This window comes from Geotrypetes seraphini, chromosome 10 (assembly GCF_902459505.1).
Source record: "Geotrypetes seraphini chromosome 10, aGeoSer1.1, whole genome shotgun sequence".
Taxonomy (NCBI): domain Eukaryota; kingdom Metazoa; phylum Chordata; class Amphibia; order Gymnophiona; family Dermophiidae; genus Geotrypetes; species Geotrypetes seraphini.
Genome location: NC_047093.1, coordinates 17,414,989 through 17,434,004, shown reverse-complemented (window position 1 = coordinate 17,434,004; position 19,016 = coordinate 17,414,989). Strand labels below are relative to the sequence as shown.

At 41.3% G+C, this 19,016-nt stretch overlaps 1 protein-coding gene across 5 annotated transcripts in view; it reads left to right on the top strand.

Moving 5' to 3' along the window:
* Positions 1–19,016, top strand: part of HELZ (helicase with zinc finger) — a 294,520-nt gene that overhangs the window by 45,425 nt on the left and 230,079 nt on the right. For all 5 annotated transcript variants that reach the window (XM_033960981.1, XM_033960980.1, XM_033960983.1 and 2 more), the window contains exon 2: positions 17,521–17,748. In XM_033960981.1, the coding sequence (XP_033816872.1) occupies positions 17,539–17,748 (210 nt within the window). In that variant the 5' untranslated portion in view covers positions 17,521–17,538. The remainder of the gene's footprint in view (positions 1–17,520; positions 17,749–19,016) is intronic.

Here is a 19,016-nt window from a genome sequence, read left to right as displayed (position 1 = left end):
GCAGAATGTTTATTTTATTTGATTCAGTTCCCTCTTTAACATGTAGCGCAACCTCCCTCCCTTCAATTTGATCTACTCTATCCTTGTGATATAATTTGTACCCACTCTATACAGTGTCCCATTGATTGTCTTCCTTACACCAGGTCTCTGAGATGCCTATTATATCTACCTCATCATTCAGTGCTGTATACTCTAACTCTCCTATTTTATTTTTTAGGCTTCTAGCATTTGTATACAGACACTTCAAATTGTGTTGTTTTTTTTCTTGTAACTTCAGACTGCTGAGAAGAGAGGGAAATTTGGGTCGCTCACTCTGCCTCCCTCTTAAACCTTCCTGGCTTTCTTTCACCATTATTGAAACCTCTGTACTGGGACTCCCTAAATATTCTGTTTCAATAGTATCCTTCAAGGATATCTCACACCGAACCATCAGCTCCTGGGCGACTGTGGGCTTCCCCCGCATCTCAGTTTAAAGCTGCTCTGTCTCCTTTTTAAACTTTAGCACCAACAGCCTGATTCCATTCCGGTTAAGGTGGAGTCCATCCTTTTGGAACAAGCTTCCCCTGTCCCAGAAGGTTGCCCAGTTCCTAACAAATCTAAACCCCTCTTCCCTGCACCATCGTCTCAATCATGCGTTGAGACTTCAGAGCTCTGCCTGCCTCTTGGGTCAGGGCGTGGAAGCATTTCTGAAAATGCTACCCTGAAGGATCTGGATTTCAGTTTTCTACCTAAGAGCCTAAATTTGTGGTATGCGATAGAGTGTAGTTGTGGGAAGACTGTGAATGCATTGGATATGTATGAATTATTGTTTAGCTGATGCAATTTTTTTCAAAGTTGTTGACTGAATTGAAAAGAACAGAGCTACATACAAACCTAGCTTTTTCAAACCAGAAGTGGTGGTCTCCAAATATGTTTTTAAGAAAAACAGACAATCTAGATTCAAAGCCAAGTTGTAACAATTGTTTTGTGAGTTATACACAGTTGTCATGCACCTAATTCATATTTCCTCTAAAGTAGTGCAGGGCCTACTCTAGCAATATTTTAACCAGCTGTAGAGAATTTTTATCTTTCATTGAATTAAATTTTTCTTAGAAATTAATACTATGTTTCATATGTTTTAGATGACAGGTAAAATTGTATTGTGCTTTAGGTGTTAAATACCTGTAGTCTTAAAAATGGCAATTGAATACATCTTCTGCAAAATTGGAAGGTGTTTATGTGCTTGACATTTGCTATCATCAACAACTGCAGTTTCTTCACACACTGGAATAATTTCCTTCCTAGACTAGGTTTTTGAATAGCTTCAACTTTGTTTTCAGGTGCTTTGATGTGGCTGTATGTTTGAGGCCCTCTGTGGTATTCATCCTGCTTTTTGACATTCAGAGCATTTTTTGCTCTTTTTGCTTTCTTCTAGAGAGTTGCGCGGGGCAGAAATCCCACCCATCCCTGCCCATCCCCGCCAGGATCCTCTCCGTCCCTACCCATCCCCCCCAGGATCCTCTCCGTCTCCACCCATCCCCGCAAGGAATTACCTCCATCCCCGCCCATCCCCATAAAAAGCAGCAATTACTTCTGACAGGATCATCAATTCCACAGTTTCTTTTGTGTTTGCGCTGCTGTTTTCCTAGTGGAATCTCTTTGGTGGAACCCTTATTTTGTTTTCTGTTCAGGTAATTAACTTATAAACTCCCTCTTTTACTAAGGCTGACGTGTCCATTATATTATATGGATGAACCCTGCTTCCAAAGCCTTCCATCCCCGTGGGAGTCCCGTTAGCTAGAGGGAGGTCCCCGTGGAAGTCCCGTGGGCTAGAGGTGGGTCCCCGTGGGAGTACCGTGGGTTAAGAGGGGATTTCCACGGGACCCGTGGGATTCCCGCGATCTCCGTTCCCGTGCAGACCTCTACTTTCTTCTCCAACATAAAAAAATTTTAAAAAATTATATAGCATGTTCTCCATTGGGTGTGCACAGAGAAGTTCTTTCTAGAGGTGAAATTTATTTAATTTCTCATATTGAACAATTGTAGCTGGGAAGATCTCCTCAAATAAAATAAATATCAAATCACAAAATTCTCCTTCCCTCGCTCCCCCCCTTTTAGAATAATTAAGACCTGACATGATTTTTAGTATTAGAGATCACATAATTCTTCTTGGATAAAGTGAAAATAGCAAGAGCCAAATATGAATGGTTCAAACACTCCAAAATGATATATTAAATATTGAGTGAAATGGGGGAAGTCCTCAGTTTACACAACTAAACGCTAGAGAAACCAAAGCGTCAGCTGTCACTTTTTATCCCCACACAGGGTTAGAAGGTATAACATCCCCGGACTCGCCCCCACCATGAAAATTACACTGGACAAAAGTGCCTCAGTGTAAATCAAATGTGAAAAAAATCAAGAAAAAACATTCAAATTTAGCTACTTATATTAAACACGATTCAGCGTGCATGATTCGTATCAGGCCTGTGGTGAAAGAGTTCAACAAATTTTATAGCTGGAGAATGCAATGAAAGTTCACAAAGTACTTATCTTTTGTAGCTGTAATCAATGAAAAAAGGCCTTAAATGCGCGTGCTTGCTTTAAATTCAACGGCTTTCGTTTCTGGGGAACGTCCCCCTTCGGAAATCTTAGCACTGCTTAGAAGAGCACACAGTCCAAAAATCCAGCGATCCACAATCACCAGGCGAGAGAGAAAAATGACGCCATACTTTCATCAGCACCACTTTGCGCTAATTGTCCAGATGATAATATTGTCCCAACTGGATTACTTCAACTCCATCTACTTGGGAATCAACACCATCCTTACACACAAAATGCAACTCATTCAAAACACGGCAGTCAGACTTATTTTCGGCTTGAAAAAATATGACTATCTCAGCATCCTTAAACAACTCCACTGGCTACCCATCCCAGCCCGAATAAAATTTGAAACATCCTGCATCATGCATCATATAATCTACAGAAACTCAGCTACCCCTGCCATCAAACTCCTATCCGACACATGGTCTTCCTCTCCTAGGCTACTTAACAGGATCCAATTGAACCTCCCCTCAACGAAAAACCTCAAGTACAGAAGAATTTTCCAATCCATGTTCACCTTCTTGAGAGTCAAAATCTGGAATGATCTCGCTGAGACAATAAGAACAGAAGCCAACCATGTCCAATTCTGAAAAAAACTGAAAACTCTTCTTTTTGACAGTTAATTTTATAAGTTCACCACTTGCACCTGTTTTTCTGCTTAGCTCGGTTAGGTTTTCTCCCCCTCTTCTCTTTACTTCCCCTCTTGCCCTTTCTACACTTTTCCTTTCAAGTCACCTAGAGCCTGTTCAGGTTTGTGCGACTCACAAATACTACATAAGACTAGATTGAATGTTGTCCTTTACTGAGCATTTGTTTGATGTTGTTGATTAATGTGAGTAATAGTAATTCAGTGCTGTTCCGGGGCCTGAAACTATATTGAGAGTAAACAAGAGCATTTTTCCAGGTAGGCTGTGAGTTTTTTACATACTAATGTTTCCAAAAATTTTGTGAGTAGAGGTATTCCAGCAATGGGTCTAAAATTGGAGGATAAGGATGTGTCAGCCTCTTGATTTTAAGAATAGGCGTGAGGGCAATATGACCCATTTGAGCGGGTAGCTGACCTTCTTGTAGTAAATTATTTAACAACTAGTGTTTAAGCCCGTTAGATTAACGGGTGCTAGAATATGGAACGTATTAAGGCGTCAGCCTATCAAACAGATGGGTCTTTAGCAGTTTTCTGAAATCAAAATAAGAAATAGCCTCTAACATAGTTTTTCCAAGCCCCGTATTCAGTTTAGGAACCTGGAAAGCGAAAGTTATCTCCAGAAACTTCTTGTATTGACAGGATTTAATAGAGGGATAGTTAAACAGGTTAATCCTACATGTACTCTTGTTGGAATGACTCAAGAGAAAATGAGGAGCAAGATAGTTCGGTATGTTAACAGACTAACTGCATGGGTCAATGATTGGCTGAGTGGCAGACTTCAGAGTGTGGTGGTTAATGGTACCCTCTCTAAAACATCGGAGGTGACCAGTGGAGTGCCGCAGGGCTCGGTCCTGGGTCCACTCCTTTTCAACATATTCATAGGGGATCTGACTCAAGGGCTTCAAGGTAAAATAACACTATTCGCCGATGACGCCAAACTATGTAATATAGTAAGTGAATGCAGTTTACAGAATTATATGGCGCAGGACCTGCTTACATTGGAAAGTTGGTCCTCAACCTGGCAGCTAGGCTTCAATGCTAAGAAATGTAAGGTCATGCACCTCGGAAGCGGAAATCCATGCAGGACGTACTTCTTGAACGGAGAAACTTTAACTAGGACTTCAGCAGAACGAGATTTAGGAGTAATCATCAGTGCAGACATGAAAACTGCCAATCAAGTGGAGAAGGCTTCATCTAAGGCAAGGCAGATATTGGGTTGTATCAATAGAAGTTTCGTCAGCCGAAAGCCTGAAGTCATAATGCCGTTGTACAGGGCCATGGTGAGACCTCATCTGGAGTACTGTGTGCAATTCTGGAGGCCACATTACAGTAAAGATGTGCGCAGAATTGAATCGGTTCAATGGACGGCCACCAGGATGATCTCGGGGCTCAAGGGTCTCTCGTACGAAGAGAGACTGAACAAATTGCAGCTCTACACTCTTGAGGAACGTAGGAAGAGGGGAGACATGATCGAAACATTTAAGTACCTCACGGGACGTGTCGAAGTGGAAGATGATATTTTCTTTCTCAAGGGACCCTCGGCCACAAGAGGGCACCCGCTCAAACTCAGGGTCGGAAAATTTCATGGCGACACCAGAAAGTATTTCTTCACAGAGAGAGTGGTTGATCATTGGAACAAGCTTCCAGTGCAGGTGATCGAGGCAGACAGCGTGCCAGACTTTAAGAATAAATGGGATACCCATGTGGTATCCCTACGAGGGTCAAGATAAGGAAATTGGGTCATTAGGGCATAGACAGGGGGTGGGTAAGCAGAGTGGGCAGACTTGATGGGCTGTAGCCCTTTTCTGCCGTCATCTTCTATGTTTCTATGTTTCTATCTTGCTCCTCATTTTCTCTTGAGTCATTCTAACAAGAGTACATGTAGGATTAATCTGTTTAACTATCCCTCTATTAAATCCTGTCAATACAAGAAGTTTCTGGAGAGAACTTTCGCTTTCCAGGCCGCTAAATTGAATACGGGGCTTGGAAAAACTATGTTAGAGGCTATTTCTTATTTTGATTTCAGAAAACTGCTAAAGACCCATCTGTTTGATAGGTAGACGCCTTAATACGTTCCGTAGTTTTACATAAAATCTCCTGTTTTAACTGATCTACTCCAATTTTATTTGCTTATTTTTCTTTTATGTTATTCCTATTCAAACTGTATGTATTAATTGTCCTTGTTGTAAACCGTTTCAAACTTTTTGGTATAGCGGTATATAAAAAATTATTATTTATTTATTCATTTTTCTATACCGTTCTCTTAGGAGAGCTCAGAACACTTTACATGAATTTATTCAGGTACTCAAACATTTTTCCCTGTCTGTCCCGGCAGGCTTACAATCTATCTAATGGGCAATGAGGGGATTAGGTGACTTGCCCAGGGTCACAAGGAGCAGTGTGGGTTTGAACCCACAACCCCAGGGTGCTGAGGTGTAGCTTTAACCACTCTCCCCACAATGTTCTAAATGTAAATCAGGAAAGACATTTTTTCTGCATGGTATATAACAGTGCAGAACCATTAAAACCTTTTGGGTATCGTATAATCATATGCAAATAGTATTGGGACATTCACTCAAGTTTTCTATTGAGGGCCTTGTTTTTAATAAATCATCTTTGGAGGCTCAAGGTATATGTGAAAAGCATATATTTTGGGGACAAATATACTGTATCTTAAATCATTGGCTGCAGGCAGACCTCCCAACATTTTGGTACTGGAGGAATAGACTTCATTTTTGATGCTTTGGGAGTCTTATGGGCCTAGAACATCTTTAAAATGTTAAAAAATATTTTTGTCTGTATGAGATCCCCAAAAGCTTAGAGCCACATCTTGAATAGATGCCATAGCTGAAAAAGCAGTGTGTTGATAATGTGTGGGCTCCTTTGGGAAGGGGGGGAGGCGGTAGGGGATAGTGTGGAGGGAAGATGCTGGCAGGATTACTGTATTTAGCTACAATCAAGTCACATTATTATGACCACCTGCTAATATTCAGAATAACCACCTCTGGCAGCACAGACGTCAGCCAGATGCTATGGGAGTGACTCAAGATGCTAGGTGGATCTTGGAGGTATCTGGAGCCATGTAGACTGCAGTGTGTCCAATAGTTGCTGATTGGGTGCATGGTGGTGGATCCAGTTGTCGAACATGTCGATCAAGGTGGTCCCAAATGTCCTTGATTGGGTTAAGGTCTGGGGAATTTTGAGGCTATGGAAATAGCTGGAAGTCTTGTTCATGCTTTGTGAACCACTTGCAAACAATTCTGGCAGTATGACATGTCACATTGTCCTGTTGAAGGATCACATCAGCCATAGGGATGACTGTTAACATGTACAGGTAACTTGATCGGCAAGGATGGAGAGATGCCCATATCGATTGAGAGTGCCTTTCAGAGTTATCAAGGACCCAGATCATACCAAGAAAACATTCCCCAGACCATAATGCTGTGCCACCAGCTTGGATATGTCCAACAACAATTGCTGGGTGTTTTTGGCAGTTTCACGCCTGACACATTGATGTCCGTCTATTCAATGGAGCCCAGAACGTGACTCATTGGAGAAGGCAACCCTCTGCTAATTGGTGCAAGTCCAATGTTGGTACTCCTATGCAAATTGCAGCCATTTTTTGCAATGAACTCTTTGTGAGCAGAGGTGCAGTCAACAGCCGTCTTCTCTGGGGTCCCATTTACAACAGGGTTCACTGCACAGTCATTTTGGACATATATCTGGAAACACTGGTTTGTTTGGACAGTGAGTTGCTCCATGGTAGTGTGCAATTGTCCCTCATCAACCTGTGTAACTGATGTTCACCTCGTGCATCGATGGCTCATGCTGCCTCAGAAGGTACCATGTTGGGTCATTGAAAAGGTTCCATTTGTTCACTTAACGGTACACTTTAACCACAGCAGCCCATGAACAGTTCACAAACTCTGCCAATTCCAAAATGTTCCTGCCCTTAGCCCGGTAGCTTATGATCATGCGTTATTCAATGTCTGATAAATCACACTTTTTCCCCATGACAGCTACGGCTGCTATATTGACAACTTGCTGAGATCCCACCTTATATACCCACAAAGTCTGCACACAACATGTGCATTTGTTCATTGGCTGTATGTCCCTGACATCAGAGGTAGGCGATGGTCATAATAATGTGACTCGACTGTGTGTATGTTAGAGAATTTGAGATCATAAGAACACAGGCCCCAAATCATTATTTTGTATATGAAGTTTACGTTAATCTCTCAATTCTAATTGAAGGGATGACTGAGTTTTTTGATGTTTTTATAAGCTGGTTTTCTTTTGTAACATATTTTCCAATAAAAAGATCTTGAAATAAATACGGTGAAAGTGATGTTTTTACTTCAGAATTAGCATTTCTTCCAACACATTACTTCCAGGCTAGCACAAATGTTTTCTGTTTTAATAGAAAATTCTGTTTTTCTGCTTATTATATCACAACCAAAAAAATGGAAGTAAAAAATATGGTAAGAATTTAACACTTATTTTTAACATGGTTTTATTACATGAGGCAGAATGTTAAGTATTCGGTGACTTTTATTTTTGGGCTTTCAACATCACTAAGAAAGCTGGTAAACTTGTAAATTTTAAGTTTTTACTTTGAGATAAGTAAAATTAAAATTCATTACTACTACCAATAAAGTTCAAGAAAGTGAATTTACTTATAGTAGCATTTCAGTTATTAAAACAGGCCTATATATATATATATATATTTAATTCTTTATTTATCGTTTTAAAATTCTTAACAAAATCAAAACATTTTGTACAGAAAGATTGTTAGATCAAACACAAAATTATAAGAAAATCATTTACATGATGTAGAAGGAAAAAGTTCTAGTCGGACAATCTCAAGTCCTCTATAGTATGATCCAAGATTATTTATGAGTGAACTTTAGGAAATCAGTTTATAATTCTATACAAAGGAAACAGTATCGCGTGCCTGGCTTGAGGAATTATTCTAATATCAAATCCAATTAGTTTTACTATTACGTTGTTGTTACTGTAGTAGTTGTTGTTCCTTCTTTTTCCAGACGTTTCAGTGTCAGAAAGGCTGTAAGTTGAGATGGTTCAAAAAACACATACTTATTATCTCGATACCTTATTATACATTTACATGGGAAACGTAAAAAGAAAATACCACCCAGCTGTGTAACTCCTGCTTTCATCAAAAGAAACTGCCGCCTACGATTCTGAGTTTCTCTACTAACATCTGGAAACATTTGAATTTTCAAACCCAAAAATTCTTTATTCTTGTTTCTAAAGAACATTTTCAAAATCCAATCCTTATCCGGCAACAACGCCACCGATAGTAAGAGAGTTGCTGGTTTAACCAAATCTTTATCTGATGTTTCCAGGATTGCTGTCAAATCTTGTTGAAGGTCTTGTATTTCCTGTTTCTTATCCTCCGAGTGTTGATCCCCTTCTTTAATAGGCAAATAATATACTCGAGTGAGAGGAGGCAATGATTCCTCAGGAATATTAAGTATCTCCATAAAGTACCTTTTTATCATCTCTCTCGGGTTTATAGATAGGATTTTAGGAAAATTCAACAGTCGTAGGTTATTAGTCCGATAGTTATTTTCCATAGTTTCCAATTTTCTTCTAATGATTTGATTATCTTTTATTATTGTGGATTGAACTTGTTTGATCGTTTTCACTTCGTTTTCAATTTCTCCCACTTTTTCTTTAACATTAGAAATTTCCTGTTTATTTTCCTCTATTGTCTGTTTTAGAATTTTTGTATTCTTTTCACCTTCCTTAATTTGTTTAGTTAGTGAGTCTCCCAGTTTGGAAACTAAGTCCCAAATTAAATCAAGAGTCACTTCAGCTGGTTTTTCATATTTAAAGAAAGTCTCATGTAAAGTTTGAGAAGGCTCACCTTGACTGCCTTCTGTCTGTTGGTCTGGATTTTCTCCTCCTTCCACTCTATCCGCTGGAGGTATCTCTGGGCTTAACAAAGCCATAGAGACTTCACCTTGCTGGCTCCCCGGTGTTACAGCCTCAGGGTCAGAGAGTGCTACAGCTTCTAGCCCACTCCTTTCCCATGGGGAACTCACACTCAGCGGTGGGGGAGGTGGATTCCTTTGGTCGGGGCTCAGCGTGGTATCCAGCCCCAGGACTTCTGGTCCGGTGTCACTCCACGCCGCAGAGTCCAGCGGGCGATTCCCCGACACCACTGACTCCCTCTGGATACGCTGAAGAAAATGCTCAATCGAAGCAAGAGGGGGATGTTCAAGACGCCGCGAGGCAGCAGTGGCGCTCTTCCCCCGTCTCTTCGGCATCGCGACTGATGAAAATCTAGTCGCTGCTGTAATGAAAAGCGGATATACCCTCAGCGTCTCACCAGACACCGGTACGAATCGCCATCTTGGATCTGCCTAAAACAGGCCTATATTGAAGGTTTTTTTTTTAGGGGTGCTCTACAATGAAGATGTAATTGCATTGTTAGGTTAAATAAAGGTCAGAGGTATATCGGGGTCTGCCATATGACATGTAACTGGCTTTGTTTGGCACTTAGGGGGGGAAATTCTATAAATAGCACCCAAAGTTAGGCACTGGGAAGATCTGCGCTAAACTAGTGTTCTGTGAAGTGCGCTCTGTATGGCGTTCTCTTTTTAGAGTACTAGCTTAGTGCGGATCTTGCACCTGCTGAAACCTGGTATAAATGCTGGCATGTAACTATACAGTGTGCCCAAAAAAACATTCCTTGATTTTAAATGGTTATAAAATCAAAACTTATGACAGCAAATACAAGTCCCGAAAAGCACAGTTAGCAAGATCTTACACAATCGCTTGCACTTTCACCCTTATATGCTGCAGTTGGTGCAGTAGTTACAACCTTGAGACAATGCAATACAACAAAATGACCAGATGTTCCTCAAGTGGCCCCCGAGATCACTGGACATTACTGTTTGTGACTTTTTTCCTTTGGGGATACGTGAAAGACAGATTGTATGTAGCTCCACTACCCGCAACTATGGATGATCTGCAGGAATGCATCACTGAAGCTATAAACGTAATCATGCCGGATATGCTTCGGAGAGTCTGGTCCGAGTTTGATTATCGCATCAATGTTTGCCAAGTAACAGATGAGGCGCACATCGAGTGTATGTAATCAACAGATACCATATGAAACTTTGTGAGTTGATGAAAATGTAGCTTCAAAGGTGAAAGAATATTCCAATAAATTTTGGTTTTGCAACCATTTAAAATCAGAGTGTTTTTATGTGTACCCTGTATTTCTACTGCTTCATAAATTCATAGAAACATAGAAACATAGAAATAGACGGCAGATAAGGGCCCACGGCCCATCTAGTCTGCCCACCTTAATGTCCCTCCCCTACCTTTGCCCTGTGAATAGATCCCATGTGCCGATCCCATTTGGCCTTAAAATCAGGCACGCTGCTGGCCTCAATCACCTGTAGTGGAAGACTATTCCAGCGATCAACCACTCTTTCAGTGAAAAAGAATTTCCTGATGTCACCTCGTAGTTTCCCGCCCCTGATTTTCAACGGATGCCCTCTTGTTGTCGTGGGACCCTTGAAAAAGAAGATATCTTCCTCCGCCTCGATGCGGCCCGTAAGATACTTGAACGTCTCGATCATGTCCCCCCTCTCTCTGCGCTCCTCGAGCGAGTATAGCTGTAATTTGTCAAGCCATTTTTCGTATGGTAGATCCTTGAGTCCCGAGACCATCGGGGTGGCCATTCTTTGCACCGACTCCAGTCTCAGCACATCCTTGCGATAATGCGGCCTCCAGAATTGCACACAGTATTCCAGGTGGGGCCTCACCATGGATCTATACAATGGCATAATGACTTCCGCCTTACGACTGACGAAACCCCTTCGTATGCAGCTCATGATTTGTCTTGCCTTGGACGAAGCCTGCTCCACTTGATTGGCAGACTTCATGTCCTCACTGACGATTACCCCCAAGTCTCGTTCTGCTACCGTTTTTGCTAGGATCTCGCCATTAAGGGTATAAGACTTGCATGGATTCTGGCTGCCCAGGTGCAATTCCACTCCACAAGAAAGGCTCAAAGATGGAGACAGCAAACTACCAATTCATACCAATTTCATCACCAACAGGGATTTAAACATCAAGTCATCACCAGATTGCACAATTATTAACTTTTCTTCATCATTTTTATTTTATTTTCTTAATCTAATATAATAAAATGCTAGGTCGCGCATGCGCACTCAAAAGTCGTGTTCCCTGATCCGTCGCGGAAACACGACTGCGCATGCGTGGGTTTTACGTCACCACAGCTTCCCTGCTCTCCACATCGCACCACTGCTTTGCGAGTGGGAGTGTGAGCTACTGGAGGGCCCGTTAGAGGTCGGAGTCGCTCCGGGGGAGGGGGCGGCTGCCACAGCACGATGAAGGCGGTGTGGAGCAGCGCTGGCGGCGGCAGTGTCCGGTAGGGAACACGTCGACGACTCCCCCCTCCCGCTCCAACCGCTGCCGCTCCTGTTTAAAACAGCCTGCTGAGGTTCGCAGCCGGCTGTAACAAACCTCGCAGGCCACTCTCCACTTGGAGCACGTTCCGTCTGACGTGATCGCATCAGAGGGAACATGCTACCATATGCAGAGAGCGGCCTGCGAGGTTCGTTACAGCCGGCCACGAACCTAAGCAGGCTGCTTTGAACAGGAGCGTTTTGGTGAGAAGGTTGTGTTGAGTCACATACCTCTAAACTCCCATGCAGCCGACCTTGGAATCGTGCATGGGAGCCCCACCCCGATCGGCTCCTCCAGGCCGATGATGAACACAGGGCTTAGACGGCTGACTGGATCCGACGCTGCAAAAACGGCCCTGCATGCCGCTCTGAGGACCAGCAAGTCAACAAAGAGGAAAGCCCCGAGCACCGCCCATGGCATCCGATGTTCAGAACTGGCCCTGCGTACTGCACAGGGAAGTGGAGGGGGAGGGAATGCTGCTGCTGCACAGGGAAGGGGGGAGAGGGATAGGGGGTCAGGGAGCGGCTTTGCTTGGGGGGGAGGGGTGTGCTGGCGGGCAGGGGAGTTTGCTTTTGAGGGGGAGACAGATTTAAAGCAGTTTAAATATTTTGGTAATGAAATTAAATAAATAATTAAGATGGGCAGAGGTGGCCAAGAGGTGCTCTGACCTTATTTTGGACTGTATAATATGTGAAATGGAAGAAAGAGACAGGGGCAGGGCGAGACACAGAAACAAAGAAAGACAGACAGACAGACATATTATAGCACCCGAGGGGGAGCAGAAAAGAGGTGCTGATGGACACGGGGGGGAGAAAAAGGAAGGGAGGCCTACTGCTGGACAGGGGGGCGAAGGAAAGAGGTGCTGCTGGACAGGGGGTAGGTAAAACAAAGGGAGAAGGGCTGCTGCTGGATAAGGAGAGCAGTGAAGGGGTGGTGGTGGACACAGGGGAGGTAAAAGGAAGGGAGAATTGACAGGGGAAGCAGCCAAGGGGTGGTGGTGGACAGCCAAGGATAAAAAAAGACAGACAGAAATACAGAAAACAGCTAAGGAGAGAGAGAGAAAGAAATAAAGACAGACACACATATATTCTAGCACCCGTTAATGTAACGGGCTATAAGACTAGTACTTGAATAATTTGAAAATTTGTAAACCCCTGTCCGACTTTGATTCATTAACTCAAAGAGAAGCGAGATAATATTTACAAATTATTAATGTTGCTTCTCTTTGAGTTAATGAATCATAGGGCTCCTTTTATCAAGCCGCGCTAGCGGGGTTAGCACACGTGAATTTTAATCACGTGCTAACCCCTGCGCTGGCCAAAAAGCTACCACCTGCTCAAGGCAGGTGTTAGCGGTTAGCGTGGCCGGCGGTATAACGCGGTATTACGCGCGTTAAACCGCTAGTGTGGCTTGATAAAAGGAGCCCATAGTAGGACATTGCAGCATCCGCCTTGAACCGCAAGGTAATGGCGGAATAGAAATCTCTAATCTAATGTAATGTAATCTGCTATAGCAAAAGTGGAGGAGTCTGTGCCCTACTGGAAAAACTGCTCAGTGAAATCTAATGAAACCACAACCACGTTCTTAATTATGAGTCGTACTTAAGTCAGGCGTCTGTAACTCGGGGACTGTGCCTGTATTTGAAAGAAGAGGTACTGCTTTGAAAACTTTTATTGATTGGTCTATTTGAGTGAATTTCCAAATAAATATGGCATGTAACTAATGACAGTTGGCCATATAAATGGCCCTATTCTATAGCATCATGCCATGCCATGCCGTGCCCATGCCCCTCCCATGGCCATACTTCCTTTTGAATTGCACACTATAAAATTTTGGCGTGCATTTTATATAAAAAGGACGGATGACAGATCTGCATGTAATCTCGAAAGCCAGTTAACACCAATTATTGATTGTTAATGGCTCATTAACTAATAAGTTTGTGTATGGATCTAGGATCTGCTCCCAAATTTGGGCGCCATGTATAGAATCCAGGGGTAGGTGCCTTTGCATGCTTGGGAATCATTAGCCAGTGTGCTGCTAACGAAGAATATGTGGCATACGCTTATTTTTATTGTTCTACAGTTTGTTGTTCTACAGCAGTGGTCTCAAACTCAAACCCTTTGCAGGACCACATTTTGGATTTGTAGGTACTTGGAGGGTCTCAGAAAAATTAGTTAATGTCTTATTAGAGAAATGACCATTTTGCAAGAGGTAAAAAACTCTTTATAGTTTATATAAATCTTTCCTTTTGGCTAAGTCTTAATAATATTGTCATTTATAGCTAAAGAGACATATGATCAAGAAACAGTTTTATTTTACTTTTGTGATTATGATAAACATACTGAGGTCCTCAAAATAGGACCTGGCGGGCCGCATGTGGCCCCCGGGCTGTGAGTTTGAGACCACTGTTCTACAGCAATGGTCTCAAACTCATGGCCTGGGAGCCACAGGTACTTTTTTGAGGCCCTCGGTATGTTTATCATAATCACAAAAGTAAAATAAAACAGTTTCTTGATCATATGTCTCTCTAGCTATAAATTACAATATTATTAAGACTTGGCCAAAATAATGATCTAACCCATAAAGAGTTTTACCTCATGCAAAACTGTCAATTCTTTAATAAGACATTAACTAGTTTTTCTGAGCCCTTCCAAGTACCTACAAATCCCAACTGTGGCCCTGCAAAGGGTTTGCGTTTGAGACCACTTTTCTACAGCATTATCTTTTGCCAACTTTAGATGCCATCTATCATGTCTCTATCTATTTGCAAATAAAATGTCTTTGCTAAATACATAGAACCCATTTTTAATTGCTCTGCCCTTGGCCATTTTGTGTACCTTTGCTGATATGTTCTGTTCCTGAAGTATCAAATTGGCTGAGATAATTGTCAAGGATATAGTCTGTCTTCATATGGGCAAAATACCAGATTATACATTGTTTTTACTGTTACAAAAATAATGATCTAACCTTTCTGAAGAAGATATAGCACTATAATTATGGAAGCATTTGAACATAGCTTAGCTCTTTTTGATTTAGCATTTTTTAAACCTTTTTTTAACACAAGATAAGTGACCATATTTTCTAGCTGTTTTTTCTTTATAATGAGAATATTTCATCTTTGTCCTGGTAGCTGTAAGGGTGAAATGCACAGACTTGCATTTAAACTTAGATCTCATACCAAACGATTTGCTCATATTTCCCCTCTTCTTGTTGATTGTTAGTCAGTAGAACTGTAATGTAATCACTGCATATAGCTAGGTTCTTCTAAATTGTAAATCAAATTGAATTCCTCCTGGGGCCTATTAGTCAGATTTAAAATTCGTTTCTTAGCATTTAAAGCCTTTAAAGTGGGTCTACTGTAGCACCTTTTAAAAATCTTAGTTCCATATTGTCCTACTTGGGCTCTTTGATCTCAGGCTAACTGGCCCCTCTCCATCCCTCCCTCAGCCCAAACTCTTCTTGAATCTTTTTGGAATTCAGCCTTTTTGACCTTAGCTCTATTGCGACACAAAACTCTCCAGTAGGGTTAGAACGGTTGAGGAATGTAAAGAACTACAAAGGGATCTGAACAAACTGAGTGAGTTGGCAAATAAATGGCAGATGAGTTTCAATGTAGAGAAATGTAAAGTCTTGCACATAGGGAAAGGAAACCCGATGTATAACTACATGAAGGGGGGATAGTACTGGGGGAAGGCAAACTAGAAAAGGACTTGGGGGTTTTGGTGGATAAAACAATAAAGCCGGTGGCACAATGCGCAGTGGCCTCAAAGAAGGCGAACAGAATGTTGGGCATTATCAAAAAAGATATCACTACCAGAATGAAGGAAGTTATTCTGCCACTGTATCGGGCGATGGTGCACCCGCATCTGGAGTACTGCGTTCAATACTGGTCTCCGTACCTTAAGAAGGATATGGTGATACTCAAGAGGGTCCAGAGAAGAGCAACAAGGATGATAAAAGGCATGGAAAACCTTTCATATGCTGAAAGGCTAGAGAAGCTGGGGCTCTTTTCCCTGGAAAAGCGGAGACTTAGAGGGGATATGATAGAAACTTATAAGATCATGAAAGGTAGAGAGAAGGTAGAGAAGGACAGATTCTACAGACTAGCGGGGGCAACAAAAACAAGAGGGCATTAAAAAAAATTGAAAGGAGACAGATTCAGAACAAATGCTAGGAAATTCTTCACTCAGAGGGTTGTGGACACCTGGAATGCTCTTCCAGAGGAGGTGGTAGGGCAGAGTATGATTTTGGGTTTCAAAATGGGATTGGATGATTTCCTGAAGGAAAAGGGGATTGAAGGGTACAGATAGAGGGTTACTATACAGGATATTAAATGATTAGGGAATAAAATGTTTTAGGTAAAAGATCACTTACAGGTCATGGACCTGGGTGGGTGGGGGCGTGGCGGGAGCGGACTGCTGGGCATGATGGACCCATGGTCTGGCTCGGCAGAGGCGATGCTTATGTTCTTATGCTGTGACATTCACATTATCTTTAATTAGAAAGCTCACTCACAAGATTTAAAACTGGCCACAAGATTTGTTTCTTCTCAAGGGCCTTTGACTGACTGACTGCTGTTTTAGCATGTGGAATGTGTGCGTGGCTTTACACTTCACTCTTAAACTCTCTCCCTCTGTCATTGAAGGATTTTGCATTTCCCATTTTCTTCTTTTCTTTAAACATTATATAAACCGTTCTGTGTCCCTAAAAAAGGGGGTATAGAAAAAGTTGTAATCAACAAAAACATCCATGTTAGGAGGCTTGCAGATGATGAGTAATTTAGAGCTTGGTCACTTCTAGATTTTAGGTCAGAGGTAGGCAAACCTTTTGGGCCATGATTTTGTTTCATCCATGCAATTGGTTGGTGCTTCTACTGGCTCCCACCAGGTCTGTCACTCTCTTTCTCTTCCCCAGCCCATCTGTGTGTCTCCCCCACTCACCCTACTTATGTGTAGCTTATCTCCTGGTCTACCATTCATTTCCTGCAGCAGCTTATCTCCTATCCCACTGCTCTTTATTGTTTTATGTCAGTTTTGTATCCCTATGCAGGATCATTTTTACCCTCCCAGTTGGCTCATCCCTGCTCCAGACAGATATAATTTGCAGTAGCTGCTTTTTGAAAGACTTCTTGTTGTTTTCATATAACACTTTAATGTTCTAGAATGACTGGAGGCATCCAGTCACTGAAACTTTGTGTACAAGATTGCATGGAAATAAAGGTAGACAATATAAGGTGCTATTTTTTTATTGGACTAACTTAATACATTTCATGTTCAGCTTCCAGGAGCTACACTCTCTTTATCAGTTCTGAAAAACAGAATGAGTATGAGTAATAGATGACTTTTGCCTGTAAATACAAGTAAAATATAAAATTCACTCCCATGATTTTTTTTTTTTGGGGGGGGAGGATGTTTACAAGTAATCCAAAAGTACCAGAGGAATTTTGTCTTCTAGTACATTAAACCCAGGTCTTTAAGTCCTTTCTTGTCATTTCCAAAGTGTGTGATCCTTTTTAACATCAAAAGTCTTATGTTCCTGGATTGTTTTGAATTTTCCTTTTAGGATCCTGGTTGTAAATTTACAGATTTGTTTGGGGACAAAAACAGATTTTTGTTGCACTTTATAACACTGTTGTAAGTGATCAATATAATGTTTTATAAAAGGACATGTCGTAGTTAATGGGGGGCATAAATTGATAAATGTATTGTATTTTTGCTTAATAGTTTATGGCTCACTTGGCTGTTGGCTATTACCGTATTGTCTGTTTGCTGTATAGTTGATATAACTAATAAGAATTAATTGGTTTTCTTCCTCTTCTTTAGGATTTCTGTCCCTGAGTCATGGCAGACAGAAGACCAGAGAATTCATGTGAACAAGCATGTGAATCACTAAGAAGACAGGAGTACGAAGTGGCGGTGAAGCACTGCACGGAGGCACTCATTTCCCTAAGCCAGTGTCCCTTGACTCACTCCACAGAAACATGCCAGCCAAAAATTGACCGCATCAAAATTGAGAGTATTCTTTATAGAATTGCCTCATTTTTACAACTTGTGAGTCTGTCTATGATAATACATTTAAGCTTAAGATTATTACTAGTAATATGTTGTTCTACAGTTGAGACTGTTTACCTATAAAGTGTTATAAACATCAGAAGTTAAAAAAAAATCACATTTTTATGACTTTTAAAAAGTTATTAGTATATTCTGTGACCATTTCATACAAAATATAAAGCTATGTTGAAAGAGAGAATTTGTTTCTGTAAATGTTAACTCACTTGAGATATTATAAATCTAGACTGGCCTTTGTAATGAACAGAATTAGAACATATGCATGTAAGAATAGCTATATTGGGTCAGACCAATGGTCCATCTAGCCCCCAAATCCCATTTCCAACAGTGACCAGTCTAGGTCACTAGTACCTGCAGAAACCCAAATAGAAGCAACAATTCCATGCTATGGATCCCAAGGCCAGCATTGATTTCCACCAAGTCTGTCTCAATAGCAAACTATGGTTTTTAACTCCAGGAACTTGTCCAAACTTTTTTTAAACCCAGCTACACTAACCACTGTAACCACATCCTCTAGTAGCAAGTTCCAGAGCTTAGTTATTCATTGGATGAAAAATATTTCCTCCTATTTATTTAAAGGTATTTACATGCAACTTCATTGAGTGTCCCTAGTCTTTGTAATTTTTGATAGAATAAAAAATCGATTCACTTTGACCTGTTCAACACCACTCATAATTTTGTAGATTTCATTCATATCCCTCCTTAGCTGTCTCTTTTCCAAGCTGAAGATCCCTAATCTCTTTAGCCTTTCCTCATAAAAGGGGAGTTCCATCCCCTTAATCATTTTAGTCACTCCTCTTCTTTGAATCTTTTCTAATTCTGCTTTATCTTTTTTTCTGAGATACAGTGAATAGAATTGAGCACAATACTCAAGGTGAGATTGCACTATAGAGTGAAACAGAGGCATTATAATATTTTTAGTCTTATTTGCCATCCCATTCCTAATAATTCCTAGCATCCTGTTTGCTTTTTTGGCTGCTGCCACACATTGGGTGGAAAGTTTCACTGTATAGTCTTAAGATGACGCCTAGATTATTTTCTTGCCATATCTGTCTTGCCAGGACTTATATCTCCTTTGTGGAGGACTCAGTTTCCCATGTCATGTTTCTTCTCTAAGGTAATTTTTCTGTTCACGTGACTTCATAGCAGAAGGCTTTGATCTACGGATTGGCTTTTGTATAAGTTAGATGTCCAGTGGACTTTGCTATGTTATCTGAAGGAATCTGTGACAAGGCTGGTCAGGATTTATA